General features: G+C 39.3%; 1 protein-coding gene across 3 annotated transcripts in view; it reads left to right on the top strand.

Moving 5' to 3' along the window:
* Nucleotides 1-16,069, top strand: part of EXT2 (exostosin glycosyltransferase 2) — a 120,247-nt gene that overhangs the window by 49,193 nt on the left and 54,985 nt on the right. For all 3 annotated transcript variants that reach the window (XM_006097909.3, XM_023761691.1, XM_023761692.1), the window contains one exon: nt 4,907-5,038. In XM_006097909.3, coding sequence (XP_006097971.1) covers nt 4,907-5,038 — 132 coding nt within the window. The remainder of the gene's footprint in view (nt 1-4,906; nt 5,039-16,069) is intronic.

Raw genomic sequence — 16,069 nt, 5'->3', positions numbered from 1 at the left:
ACCTGTAAGGTAAAGGCTGTAAGTGCTGCGGAATTTCATAGTAACGGGAGATTGTTGATATTTGGGGTGATCAATTAAGGTTTCATAGAGAAGAGAGATTCTTTCAGGTCTCATAAATTGTAAATATTTTGACTGGATGATGGCAGGTTGGGGGTGGGGGAAGCAGCAACGTGAATTTACACAGGAATGAGGTTGGAGAAGCAGCTGCAGGCAGCCAGCCGGCCTTCAGGCTGTACCCAGATGGGAAACTACAAGACAGCTTAAGTCAGATGCCTTTGGAAACTAAATCTGTTTCAGCTTTTCCTTAAATAGGAGAAATTCTCATTGTGATGCTTTTGCCTTTTTCACATAAGTAGTGGAGAGGATAGTCACATAACTCAGAAGTTATCCTGGGCTTTAACTGATGAATTGAGGACTTGCTCAGTAACAGAACTAAAGTTGACAAGTCTAGACTAGAAAGTATTTTTTTCCTCCACTTCTTTTGGTTATGCTTCCAATTTCCTCATGTTAAATTTTCATAGTTCACCCCTGTGTAAATCCTAATGGTCTCTGATTTTGAGTGGAATCGTAGGTCTCAATGAAGTTGAGATCATCTAGACCAGCATCCTGCTTTGTTAATAACTTGAGTTTAAACTCTGCTTGGCAAAGAAACTGTCTTCTTTCAGAAGACTATATTGGACAATGACAGAGTAGCTGGTATTGAAGTAACCACTGCTACCAAAAAAAGAAAAAGTATAAAAGCTTACTAAAGTAGATAAAACAACAGTGTAGGGACTTTGAAGAGCAACCAATGCAGTCAGTATTTGAGGGACTGGGATTCCTGACAGAAAGGAAGCACACTCAGGTGAGCTACATTGTCACTCTAGTCTTTTCCCTTAGGGCACATTCTAATTCACAACATAGGGGTATAGAGTCATAGCAGAAAGCAGTAGTACCACAGGGCTGAGAGCTGGAGTTAGGGCTTATGAAGGTATTTGAAATTTAAAAGACAGAATCCAAGGGAAAAGGGGACCACAGGGAAGTAAGATAAAATGGGCATGCAATGTCCCTTGAGGTGTTTGCCAACTTCCAAGGTGCACATGATCAGAGCAAGACTCCAAGAATCTCTTTAGAAAGAAGCAGCTGGGTGCCTAACAAGCTGTGTAAATCATATATAGTGCTGACAAGATAAAGGTGTGTTCAGGCCTGCCAAGATGGAAGCGTCCTGGTAATTAACCCAGGCTTTAACTGAAAGCTCCAAAGGGCCATACTTTAAGAGTAAGAAGAAGCTGAAAAAAGTGGGGCCTAACAAAACTTAAAACCAACCACTAACAGGATTAAAGTGTTCTGACTGCATTTGCTGTGCCTGACAGAATATATTACACTCTTAGAAGGAAGATAATCTGGATCATCCAGAACCTCAACAGTTTTTAATACACAGAATATCTAGCAAATGAAAAATTAAGAGGCATGCTAGAATTTGAAACCAAATGACAAAATGAAAAGATAAAACAGATAGTAGAAAGAGACCTACAGGTGATTCAGATATTGGTGTTATCTGTCAGGAACTATGTTCAATAAAATAGAAGAATTTCAACAAAGATATGAAATCTGTTTTTAAAAAGTCAAATGAAAATGCTAGAAGTGAAAAATGTAAGAATTGAAAGTAAGAATTTAACACATGAGTTTAATAGCAGTTTAGACACACACAAAAAGAAGAGAGAATTATTGGACCATGAGAAAATTGGTAGAAAATATCCAGATTGGAGCACAGAGAGAAAAAATACAGAAAAGAGAATAAGAGACACGGGATACAGTAAAAACATTTCATATGTGTGTATTTAGAGCCCTAGAAGAAGAGGAAAGTGACAGAACCAATATTTAAAGAAATATTGTCTGAGAGTTGTCTAAAAGCAGTGAAAGACATCCAACCACAGATTGTAGAAAGCTCTGCACTCTTTAGTAGGGTAAACGCAAAGAGCCAAACTTAGGCATGTCATGTTGAACTGCTGTAAGCCAAAGACAGAGAAAGCTTAACTGCAGTTAGAATTAAAAGTCATGTTGTCTTCAAAGGAGCACCAGTAAGTCCAACAGCTTTGATTTATTAGCAAAAATTGCATGAATCAGAAGACAATGAAATTGTATTTATAATGTGCTGAGGAAAAAAGATTCCTAGCCTAAAATTCTCAATCCAGCAAAGATATGCTTCCAAAGCCAATGTGGGGGAAAAAAGAAATTTTCAAACAAATAAAAATTAAGAGAATTTGCTGTCAGCTGACCTCCAGCAAAAAAAACCCCCAAAAAAACAACAACAGAAAAAACACACCAAACCAAAAAAACCCCACAAAAACAACAAGTTCTTCAAGCAGCAGGAAGATAATTTGAGATGGACGCTCAAATGTGCATGAAGAAATGAAGAATATCAGAAAGGGGAAATATAAATGTAAATGAAAATTTACTTTTAAAATCAATGATAATGTCTTATGTTATTGAAAATATGTAGAAGAAAAATATTTGGCACTGATAGCACAACAGATGCGAGAGAATAAACAGAGGTTTTCTTATATTGTCGGTAAGTTGTGAAGTTACTAATTTGAAGTATAATATCATACATAAATCAATGATGCTTACTTTAATTGCTAGGATAGCTACTAAAAGAATAACAGAAGACTAAAAAACCAGCAATCTAATGAAGAAGAAAAACATGGAATAATAATTAAATTTGTTTGATCAATTTTAAAGGCAAGAAAGGAGAAATAAAGGACCAAAGAACAGATGAATCAAACTGAATGATCACACTGTAAATGGGACTATAAGTACAATTGGAAGGTTGAAGATTTTTGGATGGAATAAATATTAAAATCTATTTATGTTCTTTTTACAAGAGACAATTTTGAAACAAGCCTTGAGAACACTAATTTGAAAGAGTGTGGAAATAAACACATATACATGTACATATGTGTACCCACAAGTAGAAAAGAATCAGTAAGGATATCGAATATTTAAACAGCACTGATAATCAACTTACTCTACTTGATAATTATAAAACACTAGAGGGCCCGGAGCATGAAATTCATGCACTGGGGTGGGGGCGGGGGTCTCAGTCCAGGACCACTCGTGGGAAGTCCGCCTGCTGGCTTAGGCCCGATCCCCGTCCCTCTCGCAGTCCAGGGCTTTTGCAGTCCAGGACCCCTCACTTCTTACCACCTACCTGCAGTGGAGGTGGGAGAGGCTTCCACCACTGCCGCTGCACTTGCCAGCCGTGAGTCTGGCTTCTGGCTGAGTAGCGCTCCCCCTTTTGGAGCGCAATGATCACCAGGGGGCAGTTCCTGCCTTGAGCATCTGCCCCCTGGTGGTCAGTGTGCATCATAGCGACTGGTCGTTCCGCCATTTGGTTGATTTGCATGTTAGAGTTTTATTATATAGAATTATAACCATCAACTGCAGAATATACTTTTTTATAGATTATTTGCAAGAATAAAGTGCTTAGGCCACAAATCAAGTTTAAATAAATTACAGAGTATTGAAAGAACACTTATATTCTCTGATCTCAGTGCAGTCAAAGTAGAAATCAGTAAAAGAGAAATAGAAAATCCCAAAATGTTTGGAAATTAAACAATATACTTCTAAAATGACTCATGGTCAAAGAAGACATCACAATGGAAATTAGACAATTTTAACCTAACATATAATGAAAATGAGATACAAATGTCTGGTATGCATTTAAAATAGTGGATAGAGGTAAATTTATAGCTTGAAATGCACATATTAAAAACAAATATTGAAATTAGTTATCTCAACTTCAATCTTAAGAAACTAAATACCAGTGAACTCAAGTCCTCCAAAATGAAAGAAAGGAAATGATAAAAATAAGAGCAGAAAAGAAAAAGTAGAGAAAATTATATGATAAAAAAATCAACAAAACCAAATTTTTTAAAGATTATTAAAATTGATAAACCTTAGTAAGACTCACATGCAAAGAGAAAACACATATTCTCAATATCATGAACAAAATGTGTATTACTGCAGATTCTATAGGAATTAAAAAGATGTTAACACATACTTTTAATCTAATAAATTTAACAATTTATTTGAAATGAACATAGTCCTTGAAAAATACTACTTACAGAACTGACCCACACATGAAGATACACACAATTATATGTTTATGAAAGAAAATTAATCCATGATTTAAAACCACACACAAGGAACACCTAGCCCAGATGGCTTTTTTGATGAATTCTTCTAAACCTTTCAAGGAAGAAATAATGCCAATCTTACATAAAATTTCTCAAGGAATAGAAAAAGAAGGAATATTTTTCAACTCATTTTATGAGTCCAGCATAATCTTAATACCAAAATCTGACTTAAATATTATAAGTGTTGAGCAAAAGTAGTTAGAAAAGAGTAAATATTTGATTCCATTTATATGAAATTTAGTAGTGGACACATTAGAAATCAAAAGAAGGATTCACTCTTAGAGGGGTGACTGGGGCACAGCAGAAGGGGATCTTCTGGGGTGCTGGAATGTTCTCTGTATTTACCTGGGTAATAGTTATAAGTATGTACATACATGTAAATTTAGTGAGCTGTGCACTTAAGGTTTCTGCACTTTATGTCATATCTTTAAAAAGACTATAAACTTGCTCTGGTGTAACCATGATATTTTCATCATCACAAAATTTCTCTTATATCTAAATTGAATCCAGTGTACGGGTCCCTTGCTCCCATTCTGTTTTGATTGCATTTGATAAATGCACACTTCTGATGGAGCTGGTGTGAACAGCAGGGAGCACTTGCCATAGGCTCCCCGCTCTTTGGGAATAAAGGAATTACCCAGACCCAGCGTTGGGTGCGATAGAGCAGCTAATTCTTCCGCTCTATCTCACTTGTTTGCTCACTTAAAACAGTGTTGTTTTCTTTGCAGGCACGGTGGTTCTGGGAAGCATACTTCCAGTCAATTAAAGCCATTGCCCTGGCCACCCTGCAGATTATCAATGACCGGATCTACCCCTATGCTGCCATCTCCTATGAAGAATGGAATGACCCTCCGACTGTGGTAAGTGAATTCCAGTGCTAGCCACGTGGGGCACAGTCCAGCTGTTGGGATGGGACAAAGGACAATGTACTGAATTTGTAAAGGTTATTTAAATTCTAGCTTTCTAAGATGAAAGTGTGCTGTTATACTTGGGGTCTGATAAGGCCAGCTTAATTCTAAAATGTTGATAAAAGTAAGAAATACAAAAGCAGCAGCTTCTAGTTTATTTTAAATGTGCTTAGGAAGATAGTATGTTTATTGCAGAGATCAGCAGGGAGGCTTGGGTCTTGTTGGGAATGAAGCCTTCCTGATGACTTGCAGCAGCAGTGCTTAGAGCTCTTGAAGAGATTCTGTAAATTACTTAATAATAATAGTTTCTATCTTAAGTGCTTACTCTCTGCCTGGGACTGTGCTAAATGCTTTACATGGATTATTTCTATGAATATTTCTAACACCCTGTGAGGAAAATAGCCAGCAAAGGTGATCGAGAGGCAGCATGGATTGCCACTTCACTTGCAGAGGTCCCTGGGTATTTCCGGCAGAGAGGTGAGATGATCAGAAGCTGTCCTCAGGGCTTCTTCCTTGCTTGAAGGAGTCACAAGGCCCTTGTGGCATTGTGGGGATTGTGGAGTGGCCACACCTTCTTTCACACGGAATATGCCTGAGGCTGAGGGCCTGGCAATTATTGCTTCCTAGCTGCTTTGGAGCACCTGGCTGTCTAGTTCACAGACCCCAAGCTTTCATGTAAGATAACTCCATTCCTCATTCTAATCATTGCTCTCTTTCCGGCCAGCCCTCCTTGTCTCCTGATACGACCTTCTCAATAGTGCTGTATACTGCTGCCTCGTTAATCTTCATATGGGACTCTTCTTTTCTTCCTCCCTCCCTCCTTCCCTCTTTCCCTCCTCCAATCTTTACTAAGCAGTTGCTATGTGTCAGGCACTCCACCAGGTGCTGAAAATGTAGAAAGAGAAGCCAGTCCTTGCCCTCAAAAGAACGCTCCACTAACTTGAGAAGCCAGTGAGTAAGGCTACAAGTGAATGTGAAGTGCTCTCATAGAGTGGTGTACAGAATGCCGTGGGAGCACAGGGGGAGGCAGCTCTTCTCGGCAGGAGGGGTCACAACACTTCCTGAAGGGATGCCTGAGAGGAAGTAAATATAGGCTTTAGGGTAAAAATGAACAAAACAAAACCTTTCTGTTCTGCTTAAGGTAAAGTTTACTTCTGTTCATCTCCTTCCTTGAATCCATTACCAAAGGTAAACTTACAGAATGTTTGTAGTCACACATAAGCATCTATATATATAAAAGCCTAAGCGACCATCCGACTGGTAGCTATGATGTGCACTGACCACCCGGGGGCAGATGCTCAATGCAGGAACTGCCGAGCTGCGGTGACTTGGCAGCTGCGGTTTTTGGGTGACGCACCTGGAACCAGAGAGGAGGGAGCCCGATTCTGGGGTGTGTCATCCAAAAAACACCCTCTTGCAATGCAGGACCCCTCGGGGCATGTTAGAGAGCCGGTTTCGACCTGATCCCTGCAGGCCAGGCCGAGGGACCCCACCGGTGCAGGAATCTGTGCACCGGGCCTCTAGTAGTTATATAATTTCAGAACAAAAATGGGATTATATGACACACATTGTTCTCACCTTGTCTTTTTTTGCTTTAATAGACCATTGACTTATTTCTATTTCATTCTGTATTGTATACAATTGACTGTCTATGTCCACTGGTTTCAATTTTCTGAGTTTTGCATTTGTGGATTCAACCAATTACAGATCAAAATTATTTTTTAAAAATCCCAGAAAGTTTCAAAAAGCAAAACTTGAATTTGCCACATGCTGAGCACTATACTGAATCCACAGGAATGAAGTGAAATGTAGGGCATACCCTGCCATCGTCTATCTGCAAATATAGATTATATGCAAACAATATGCCATTTTTTATAAGGGACTGGAGCATTTTCAGATTTTGGACCCTTCCCCAGGGGAGGGTCCTAGAACCAATCCCCTGCTATACCAGCAGATGATTGTACTTCAGTTTTAAGGATGTCTATATAGTATTCCAGTTAGGTGTATTCTACATAACAGATCTGTTATTGATAGAAATTTAGATTGCCCCCCCCCTCCTATTTTCAAACAGTAATACAACGGACATACTTCCATATATGTTTGCCCATAAATGTGTGAATATAGTTATGGAATTAATTTTAGCTGAGAAATTGCTTAAAGAATAAACACATTTTGATGTTGATAGATATTAAGAAATTGTCCTTTCAAATGACTATACCAGTGGTCGGCAAACTCATTAGTCATCAGCCAAATATCAACAGTACAACGATTGAAATTTCTTTTGAGAGCCAAATTTTTAAAATTTAAACTATATAGGTAGGTACATTGTTATTAACTTAATTAGGGTACTCCTAAGGCTTAGGAAGAGCCACACTCAAGGGGCCAAAGAGCCGCATGTGGCTTGTGAGCTGCAGTTTGCCGACCACTGGACTATACCAACTTATAGTTCACCAATAACATTTTGATTATTCTGGTTCTCCTTGACTTCTGTAACCCTGAATACTTGAATTTTTGCTCATATACTAGGTAAAAATGATCTTACATGTATTTTTTAAGTGGAAGGTTGATATTTCTGTCAGTTCCCCTCAGAATACACATATAAATCCAATTTGTATTTTAACTTGTCACATTGAATTTTTAGATTTTTAGGTATTTCTGTAGGTATTCTGTAGGTATTTATTGAGTGCCTGCCATATTCCAGACAGTGTTCCTAGTACTTGAAATGTATCAGTGAACAAAGCAGAGAAGGGTCCATGCCTTTGGGGAGTTTACATGCTATCTGGAAGCAAGATTTGTTTTTCTAGTAGAATTTTAACATTTCCCTTCATAAGTCTGGAAACATTTTCTTAGATATTATATCTTTCTTATGCTCTTATAAAGAAATAAGGGAGAGAGATAGAGAGTTAGAAATATCGATGAGAGAGAAACATCGATTAGCTGCCTCCTGCACATCTCCTATTGATTTCAGAGAGGAAGGGAGTAGGAGAAAGAGATAGAAACATCAATGATGAGAGAGAATCATTGATTGGTAGAATTTTAACATTTCCCTTCATAAGTCTGGAAACATTTTCTTAGATATTATATCTTTCTTATGCTCTTATAAAGAAATACTTTCTGACATTATAGTTTCTTACTAGCTACCATTTGTATAAAGATACCTTATTGGCTTTTTTAAAAAAAATATTTTTATTGATTTCAGAGAGGAAGGGAGTAGGAGAAAGAGATAGAAACATCAATGATGAGAGAGAATCATTGATTGGCTGCCTCCTGCACACCCCACACTGGGAATGGAGCCTGCAACCCAGGCATGTGCCCTTGACCGGAATTGAACATGGGACCCTTCTGTCCACATCCACTGAGCCAAACTGGCCAGGGCACCTTATTGGCTTTTGTATATAAATTGTGTATTCTTTTACTGAATTCTACAATTGTCTCATTTTTTAAATTTGATTCTCTTATGTTTTCTAGATTTATAATCATATCTACAAATGCTAATTTTTGCTTTCATTTCCCAACATTTGAACCTTTTACTTTTTTAAAAATCTAATTGCATTGGCTAGTACTTCTAGAACAATGTCAAATGTAATATGAGTGTTAAAAGAGAAGAGTAGGTATTATCTAGTCAGAGGAAGAGGGAAAGTTAGGTTTTATCCAGAAGGAACAGCAAATTCAGAGGGGCAGAGAGGTGAAGAGAGCATGGTATTTTAAGGAATTTCAAGGTCAGTGTGGCAGAAGTGAAGGAGATTTGTGAGGGAGCAGCAGAGGATGAAGCCTGGAGAAATCACCAAATACCTTGTGTCTTACTGAAGGTGTTGGAGTGTTATCTGCAGGTAACAGGAAATCACTGAAACATTTAAACAGAAGTAATGTGGTGAGATTGCGTTTTAGGTCAGTCTTACATCAGTGTGGAGAATGGATCAATTGCAGTGGGACAAGACTGGAGACAGGAGACTATTTCGGGAATCTAGGTGAGACCTAATAGAGGATAAATTTGAGCAATATCCTGGAGAACTGACTGGCTGAATTGGCAAAAGAAGATGTTTAGGAAAATTGAGGTATTTGGTGTAGTTTATCCAGATAGAGAATGTGGGCACATGGGGTGTTTGGTGAGGATGGCACTGGAGTCCAAACTCAGTCTGACTGCAGGGCCATCCTCAGTCTGCCTCCAGTCTGCCTTTTTAGCTTCATTTCCTTCTGTTCTCTTGAACAGAGTTCTAGATTTCTTTGTTCTTCCTGGGAATACTCTATGCTTTTCCTTCTCTGTGCCTGTGACTGTTGGTCCTTTTGCTAAGGTGCCTTTCATCACCGTTGCCTTTAATTGTCCACATTTGATCCAGATTTCAGTGGCCCGCTCATATACCCTTCCTCCGTGAGGTTTTCCTGGACCCCTAAGCAGGAAGTAACCTTTCCTCCTCGTAACTCTTAGAGCATATTATCTGTATTTCTTTCCTATCACTTAACATGCATAGAAGCATAATTCCCTGTATAGTTTTAAGGGGACTTCTGGGTTATCTTTGTATTCCTCACAGTACCTAGACAATTTAATTCAGACAGGAAGCCCTTGATATATAAAGAAGAGGAGGAGGAGGAAGATTGGGATCTCAGGATTTGAGCCATCCAAGCCTCACTCACACACTGATGTGACATCCATTATTTTATTGGACCTTCACCCATGGGAAGGTGGGGAAGTGATCAGTTCTTTCTCTGCTATAAAACTGATGTAATGAGACTCACGGTGCCTAATGACTTATCTGAGGTCATATAATTGGCAAGTTGTGTAAGCAAGTGAGAACACAGGTCTTCCACCTGTAGATTATTTTGAATTGCTTATGGAATTTTATGGGAGCCATTGAGCCTCCTCAGAGCTGAAGCATTTCCACTATTTCAAGCATGTGGTACAGGTTTGAGACAAAAAATATCACATCTGTTCCTCTGCTTGAGAATTCCTGCAGGTGGGATGGTCATGACCCAGCCGGAAAGCGTGGGCACAGTGGGACTCGATTCTATACTTTTATCTAAAGCACTAAGAAAAGTGTAATAAGAATAAATGGTTGGAATTTTGGTTCTGTCTTTCATGAGAATATAAACTAGAAGAAAATAGTACATGAAATTTTGCAGTTTTGAAATAGATGTGCTTTAATTTAGGACAAAATAGTCAAATTTGGGAAAGAACATAGGTTTAAAAAGCATAAATCCTGATATGCAGTTGGAAAATATATGCCAAATTTTTATGTTGATCTCTTTCTTAAATAGTCCTTTTCAGGGAAATTTAGTGTTTATCACATTCTAGGTTCTCAGGTGGGTTTTATATTCTGCATCTTTAGTGAAAGCAACTGGCCTGAGTAGCGATGATTTATTTATAGTTAACTTTGCTCCTCCCCTTCAGAAATACTTAACCTACTCTAGGTATGATTACTAGGAACCCAACTTTCAGGAGAGTCTCCCTTCTGATTCCATCAACTTTACAATATCAGAGACCCTGAGGTGAGAGTAGGCATGGATCTTGGTCACTAAATCAAGGGAGGTCTGATTTTTTCAAACATATGCTATCATGGCCTACAGCCATGCACTGAGCTTGCTCAGGCTGGAGAGAAAGGGGTGAGAGTGGAGCCCTATTTTGGCCAGATGCTGCTGCCTTAATCTAATGTTAGAAAAAACAAACAAATAGCCTGGCTCGTGTGACTCAGTGGTTGAGCGTTGACCTAGGAAACAAGAGGCCACAGTTCCATTCCCGTCAGGGCACATGACCGGGTTGCTGGCTCAATCCCCAGTAGGGGGCGTGCAGGAGGCAGCCAATCGATCGATGATGTTTCTCTCTCATTGATGTTTCTACCTCTCCCTCTCCCTTCCTCTCTCTCTAAAAGTCAATAAAACATATTTAAAAAAAAATAAACAACAAAACCCATTGTATGGATTATGAAGACAGTGTGGGGTGGCCTTGCAGAAACCAAGTATTTGCGTCACCAGGTGCCCTGTCATTCTTTCCTTTAACCAAGAGACTGATCATATTATGCATATTGTGTCACACTCTCAAAACTTGAAAAAGTCTGACAAAATAATTCTTGAGCAGCGCTGTTGGTTAGAGACATTGGCTCTTTGTTTTGAATCTCTTCTTTGGGAGGAATTTCTCACCAAGCTAAGGTTCTTTATGAGGGGATGAGTTTGTTTTTGTCATTCATTTTCTTAGCTCCTCATGTCAAGGCTGTCTGTATTTTACTACCTTTCCAGTCTTCATGCTTTCATTTTTCTCCCCTTTTTGCACATATCAGCAAAACTTTATCATCTCCCCAAATACTCCGTACCTGTGTCACTCCTAATGTTCATGTTATTTCTGGTCTTGCGCCTTGGCAGGCCTCACCCCTACACCTGGGCCTCGCCTGTGTAGCTGGGAATCTCCTTGGACCCCCTCCCTCGCCTTGCCTCTGGTTCTCTGCCAGATGTGCGCATGTCTAGAGGACAGAGACTGAAATGTGATACGGGGACGGAGTAGGCAGGAACTGTGAAATTTTGGATTCCTGGCGTATGTCACCCAAACCATATTTTCTCAGCAATAATTTTTTAAAAACTAAATGTAGCCCTAAAATCATGTTGTAGAGTGGAATATTTCCCCATGTTATTTTTCTACAATGTAATTTAAAAGATTATTCCCTACCTTTTCAATGTCATAATTTTATTTACCCAGCCCTTTGACAGATAATTGTTTCCAAATTTGCTATTATACTAGTAGATAACACTAGCAATTCCACATTTGTTTATTTTCTTCCTTGACCATAAGACCTAGAACAGAAAGGGGAGAAGGTAGGGGTCCCATGGCCATTAATAAAAATTGATGTGGAAAATGGGGAAGTGACTTAAAATGGATTATTGTATTCAGCATAGGAATAAGGTTGAGAAAGAAGAGCTTGTTCCTATGAAATCTAGCCAGAGTGGCGATTTAGCTGCAGGAAAGGCCTCAGATGAGGATTACATACTTACCTGCACTTCCTGTTAGCCTCAGTCCAAGTCCAGTTTTTGAAGACAGAAAGGGAAGGGATCAGTAGGCGGGATATATAGCGTAAGAGAACTTGATTGGCAGTTGCCACCCGTGAGGAGCAGGAATCCGAGTTGTGGGTAAAATGTGGCAGTTTGCTGTGGTCCCCTAAGATCTTAGGGAAGTGGTTTTCCACGTTAGTATGCATCAGAAACTCCCAAAAGGCTTGTGACAACACAGATTGCTGCCACTTTACCCCAAGTTTTAGATTGAGTCGGTCTGGGTGGGGTCCTAGAATTTGCATTTCTAGGGAGTTCCCAAGTGGTGTTGATGCTGCTGGTCCAGGGACCATACTTTGATGAGGGATTGATTCACTGTGTGTGTCCTAACATGATGAGCAGAGAAGGCTCGCCCTCTCTCCCCATCCAGTTCCTCTTCTGGACCCTCAGGGCTTGGATTAGAAGCATCTAGAGACTGGGTTCAGACTACATCTGTGTCAGCCGCATGAAAAACGTAGAGGGCTGCTTGTACTTAGTAGATGTCCAGACAGCGGCTCTCACTCACAAAGGTTATAGTTGTACAAGCAGCTGAAAATATCACTCAACTGTAAACACTAACAAGCAATAAATCACTCCGCAGGCTGAAGAGGCACCAGCTCAGATACATGAAGCAGTGCTCTGAGTTGAAAAGATACCAGGTTAGCAGCCTGTTTAACTCAACCCAGTGCCCTTTAACTTCCAGGTTGTGGAATGTTTCTCTGGAATTTGAAAGCCTACTCTGCCCCCCAGGAGGCCTTCTGGGCTTATTCTCCCCTTCTTCCTCCCACTGCCTAGATATGACTAAAGTATGTATGGAATTTAGAAATTTTAGCTGAATTTTAAGTAAGTTTTAGCTTTTTGAAGTCTTTGTTTTTAGAGGTATCACACTGATAGGATCACAGTTGCACAAGCAATCCATTATATTCCCCCAAATTCCAAATCTTGCTTTGAGTAGCCTTTGCCTTTGAATTGTCTGCTGTCTGCAGTTACTTCTGTGGAAACAAGCTATTCCCTGGTCATCAGCAGCTAGGGAATAAAGAAAGCCGAGTTGGGTCTGCAGATGGAGAGGTGCAGGAAGATCCAAAGAGCTTGATCCAGCGTCCCAAGCAAAGAATTTGGCCTGTTCTGGTGGTCAGAAAGAAAAAGGAAAAAAAGAATAGCTCACTAGCCAGATCCAGATTGGGGGTGGGGGTTGGGGGAGGCATCCAAGACCCTTCCTAGCAGAGAGAGATGGGTATGCCTGTGTAGCACACATCTGCACGGCAACTCCAGTAGTGGTGGGTGAATCTGTACACATTGTTTCCCTGGATGCAGTCCTTCCCCTGCTGTTTGCTTGAGAGTCCACTTTTATGGCTCCAGTGGTCATGAATCAAAACCTGGCTGCTTCCTTACAGCACACAGCTTGTAGGAGGGCAGTGAGAATACTTTTTCGGAGTCTGTGGGAGCTTGATCTGGCAGCAGAGTAATTAAGAACATATTGAATGTTTGGCAAAGTCATCCTTCATGCCCCAACTCTCACTTATTAGCGCATCAAATTCCCTTTCTCCTTGTTTCAGGGGCCATTTTAATTCTCCCTCAAAGTCTGCTTAAATGATCCAGTAGCAGAAGTTACCAGGAAAATGTAGTCGTTGGGTATTTCGACTAATGAATTTTGTTTCTATTTCTGATATCCGATTCTAGATACCTGGCTCCCAAATAATTAACATTTAAGTGTAATTTTCTAATAAACAGTCATTACAGTTTCAGAGTAGAAAAATTTTCATATTGCTCCATCTAGAAGAATCATTTTTGGTTCTCTTTATTTTTTTATCTCAGCTATATTTCTTAATTTTATATTTGAAAAATAGTACAGCTTAACACTCGTATGGTTTTAAAATTCAAATAGTAAATAAAGCATATAACCAGAAGTAAGGCTTTTCCTAAAGGGCAGCTGCTTTCAACTCTTTAGGCTTCCCTCTGCTGCTTATCTTCCTGTCTTCCAATAAAGCTTTCATGCTACTCTTTGATTCCTCAGTCATAGACATTACCTTTTTGCTTCCTTTGAGTTAGCACTTTTTCTCCTGTTCTCCCTTCTTCCTCTACACATTTCTCTTTCTCCCATATTACCGGTAGGGCTGAATTATTATTTTTTATTAAAGCAGTATTTATTATGTACATTATTAGGACTGTATAAATATTGTTTTCAACTGAACCAAGCAGTAAACAGTGATTATGTTTCCTATATAACTTCATTTTCCAGGTAGTTAATAACTGCCTCTTTTTTCCTCCTAGTTTGTCATATTCCTATCACTAATTAATTTTTATTAATTTCTTCAACAAAAGAATAAATGGTCAAGCACAGGTAAACTATAGGACTTTTCTTTCTGGGTTGACTGCTCTCTAGGTCTCCTCTGAACTCAGTGTACCATGCTTCTGGGAATTCCCTTTTTTTCTCTTTTTTTGTTGGATTCTGTTTCCAGGTTCTAACATCATCCTAACATCATCCTCATTTTTGGTTTATCTTTTTCCAATAGCTTCCTAAGAAGGGGACTACAGGGAAATAAATTTTTTGTCACAAATGTATTCCATTTCACATTTGATTAATAGTTGGGCTAGTGTACATTTCTGATTGGGTGAGTTTTCTTCAGAATTTTGACAGGATTGTTCCATTGATTTCTAAGCTTCCATTTTAATATCAAAAAGTGAGATATCATTCTAGTTCTTGATCCTTAAATGTGACATTTTAATCTTCCTGGGGAATTTTATGTTCTGAAATTTTATGATGGTATGTATCCCTTGGTATGAGTTTTTGTTGTTGTTGTTCTTAGATACCAATTTGAAGATTCATGTCTACTTGTGAGAAATTTATGTGTTTAATATTTTTTACTAGAGGCCCAGTGCACGAAATTTGTGCATGGGTAGGGTCTCTAGGCCTGGCTGGCAATCAGGGCCAATCAGGTTCCCCGCCTCCCCACGTTTCTGCCTCCCCGCCTCCTTCCCTGGCCACTCACACACTGCCACCACACGATCCCCCCTCCCACCTCCCCGCCTCCTCCTTCCCTCACTCCCTCAGCTCCCCGCTGCCACCAGTGGTCGCCTGCTGTGTTCCACGCCGCCCCCTGGTGGTCAGCGCATGTCATAGCAAGCGATCAAACTCTCGTTCTCCCAGTCGAACTCCTAAGGGGACACTTTGGATATTAGCTTTTATATATATAGATATAGATTACTTTCTTCCCCTGTTTTTTCTTTCCTCTCTTTATGGAACTTCCATTGTCTAAATAATGAATGTACTAGATTGAACCTTATTTTTCTTATCTCTTCTGTCCTATTTATTACCTCTTTGTTTTAATGGGTTTTTTGTTTAATTTCTTAGATATTTTCTCAATTTTATCTAATGACTTTTCTTTTGATTTTTTAAAATTTTGTGCATTTTTAATTTCTAAGATTTTTTTCATCTTTTTTTATAGGTTCCTAGTCTTATTTTTTTAAGGATACAATACTTTCTCTCTCTGAAGATATTTATGGTTTTAATTTTTCTTTAGCTCCTTGTATTGTTTGTTTCCTTTGATTCCTTTTTCATTTTGTTATTTTCTATCTTTCGTATTGGAAACTTTATTCAATAGCCTGATGTTTCTCAGCAGGCTGTTCTTATTTAAGAGTGAGGCACTCAAAGCTGATTAGAAGCTCTTTGTACACAGGTAAGCTTTGTGAACTGATAGGCCTTCTTAGGTTTAGAGGATGGGGACCTGGTTGTTTGCTCAAATGTTGATATTCATGGGTTATTTCTGTTGGATTGGTTCATTGATCCAGAGAATAATCTTTCTGCCTTGGATGTGTGGGACAGGAGAGATAAGTCTGGGCTACAAGCATTTTGGGAGCTGAATGGAGGAAGGAGATGGGTTCTCCTTCATTTTATAGATGAATACTTGGTCTGCTCTGTTCAGTATAAGTGTCTCACCCTGCCTTTCATGCCTAGTGTCTCTTAGTATGGAGTCT

This window comes from Myotis lucifugus, unplaced genomic scaffold (assembly GCF_000147115.1).
Source record: "Myotis lucifugus unplaced genomic scaffold, Myoluc2.0 scaffold_213, whole genome shotgun sequence".
Classification (NCBI taxonomy): Eukaryota; Metazoa; Chordata; class Mammalia; order Chiroptera; family Vespertilionidae; genus Myotis; species Myotis lucifugus.
The sequence above is the reverse complement of the archived record's forward strand: the minus strand, read 5'-3'. Positions and strand labels throughout refer to the sequence as shown.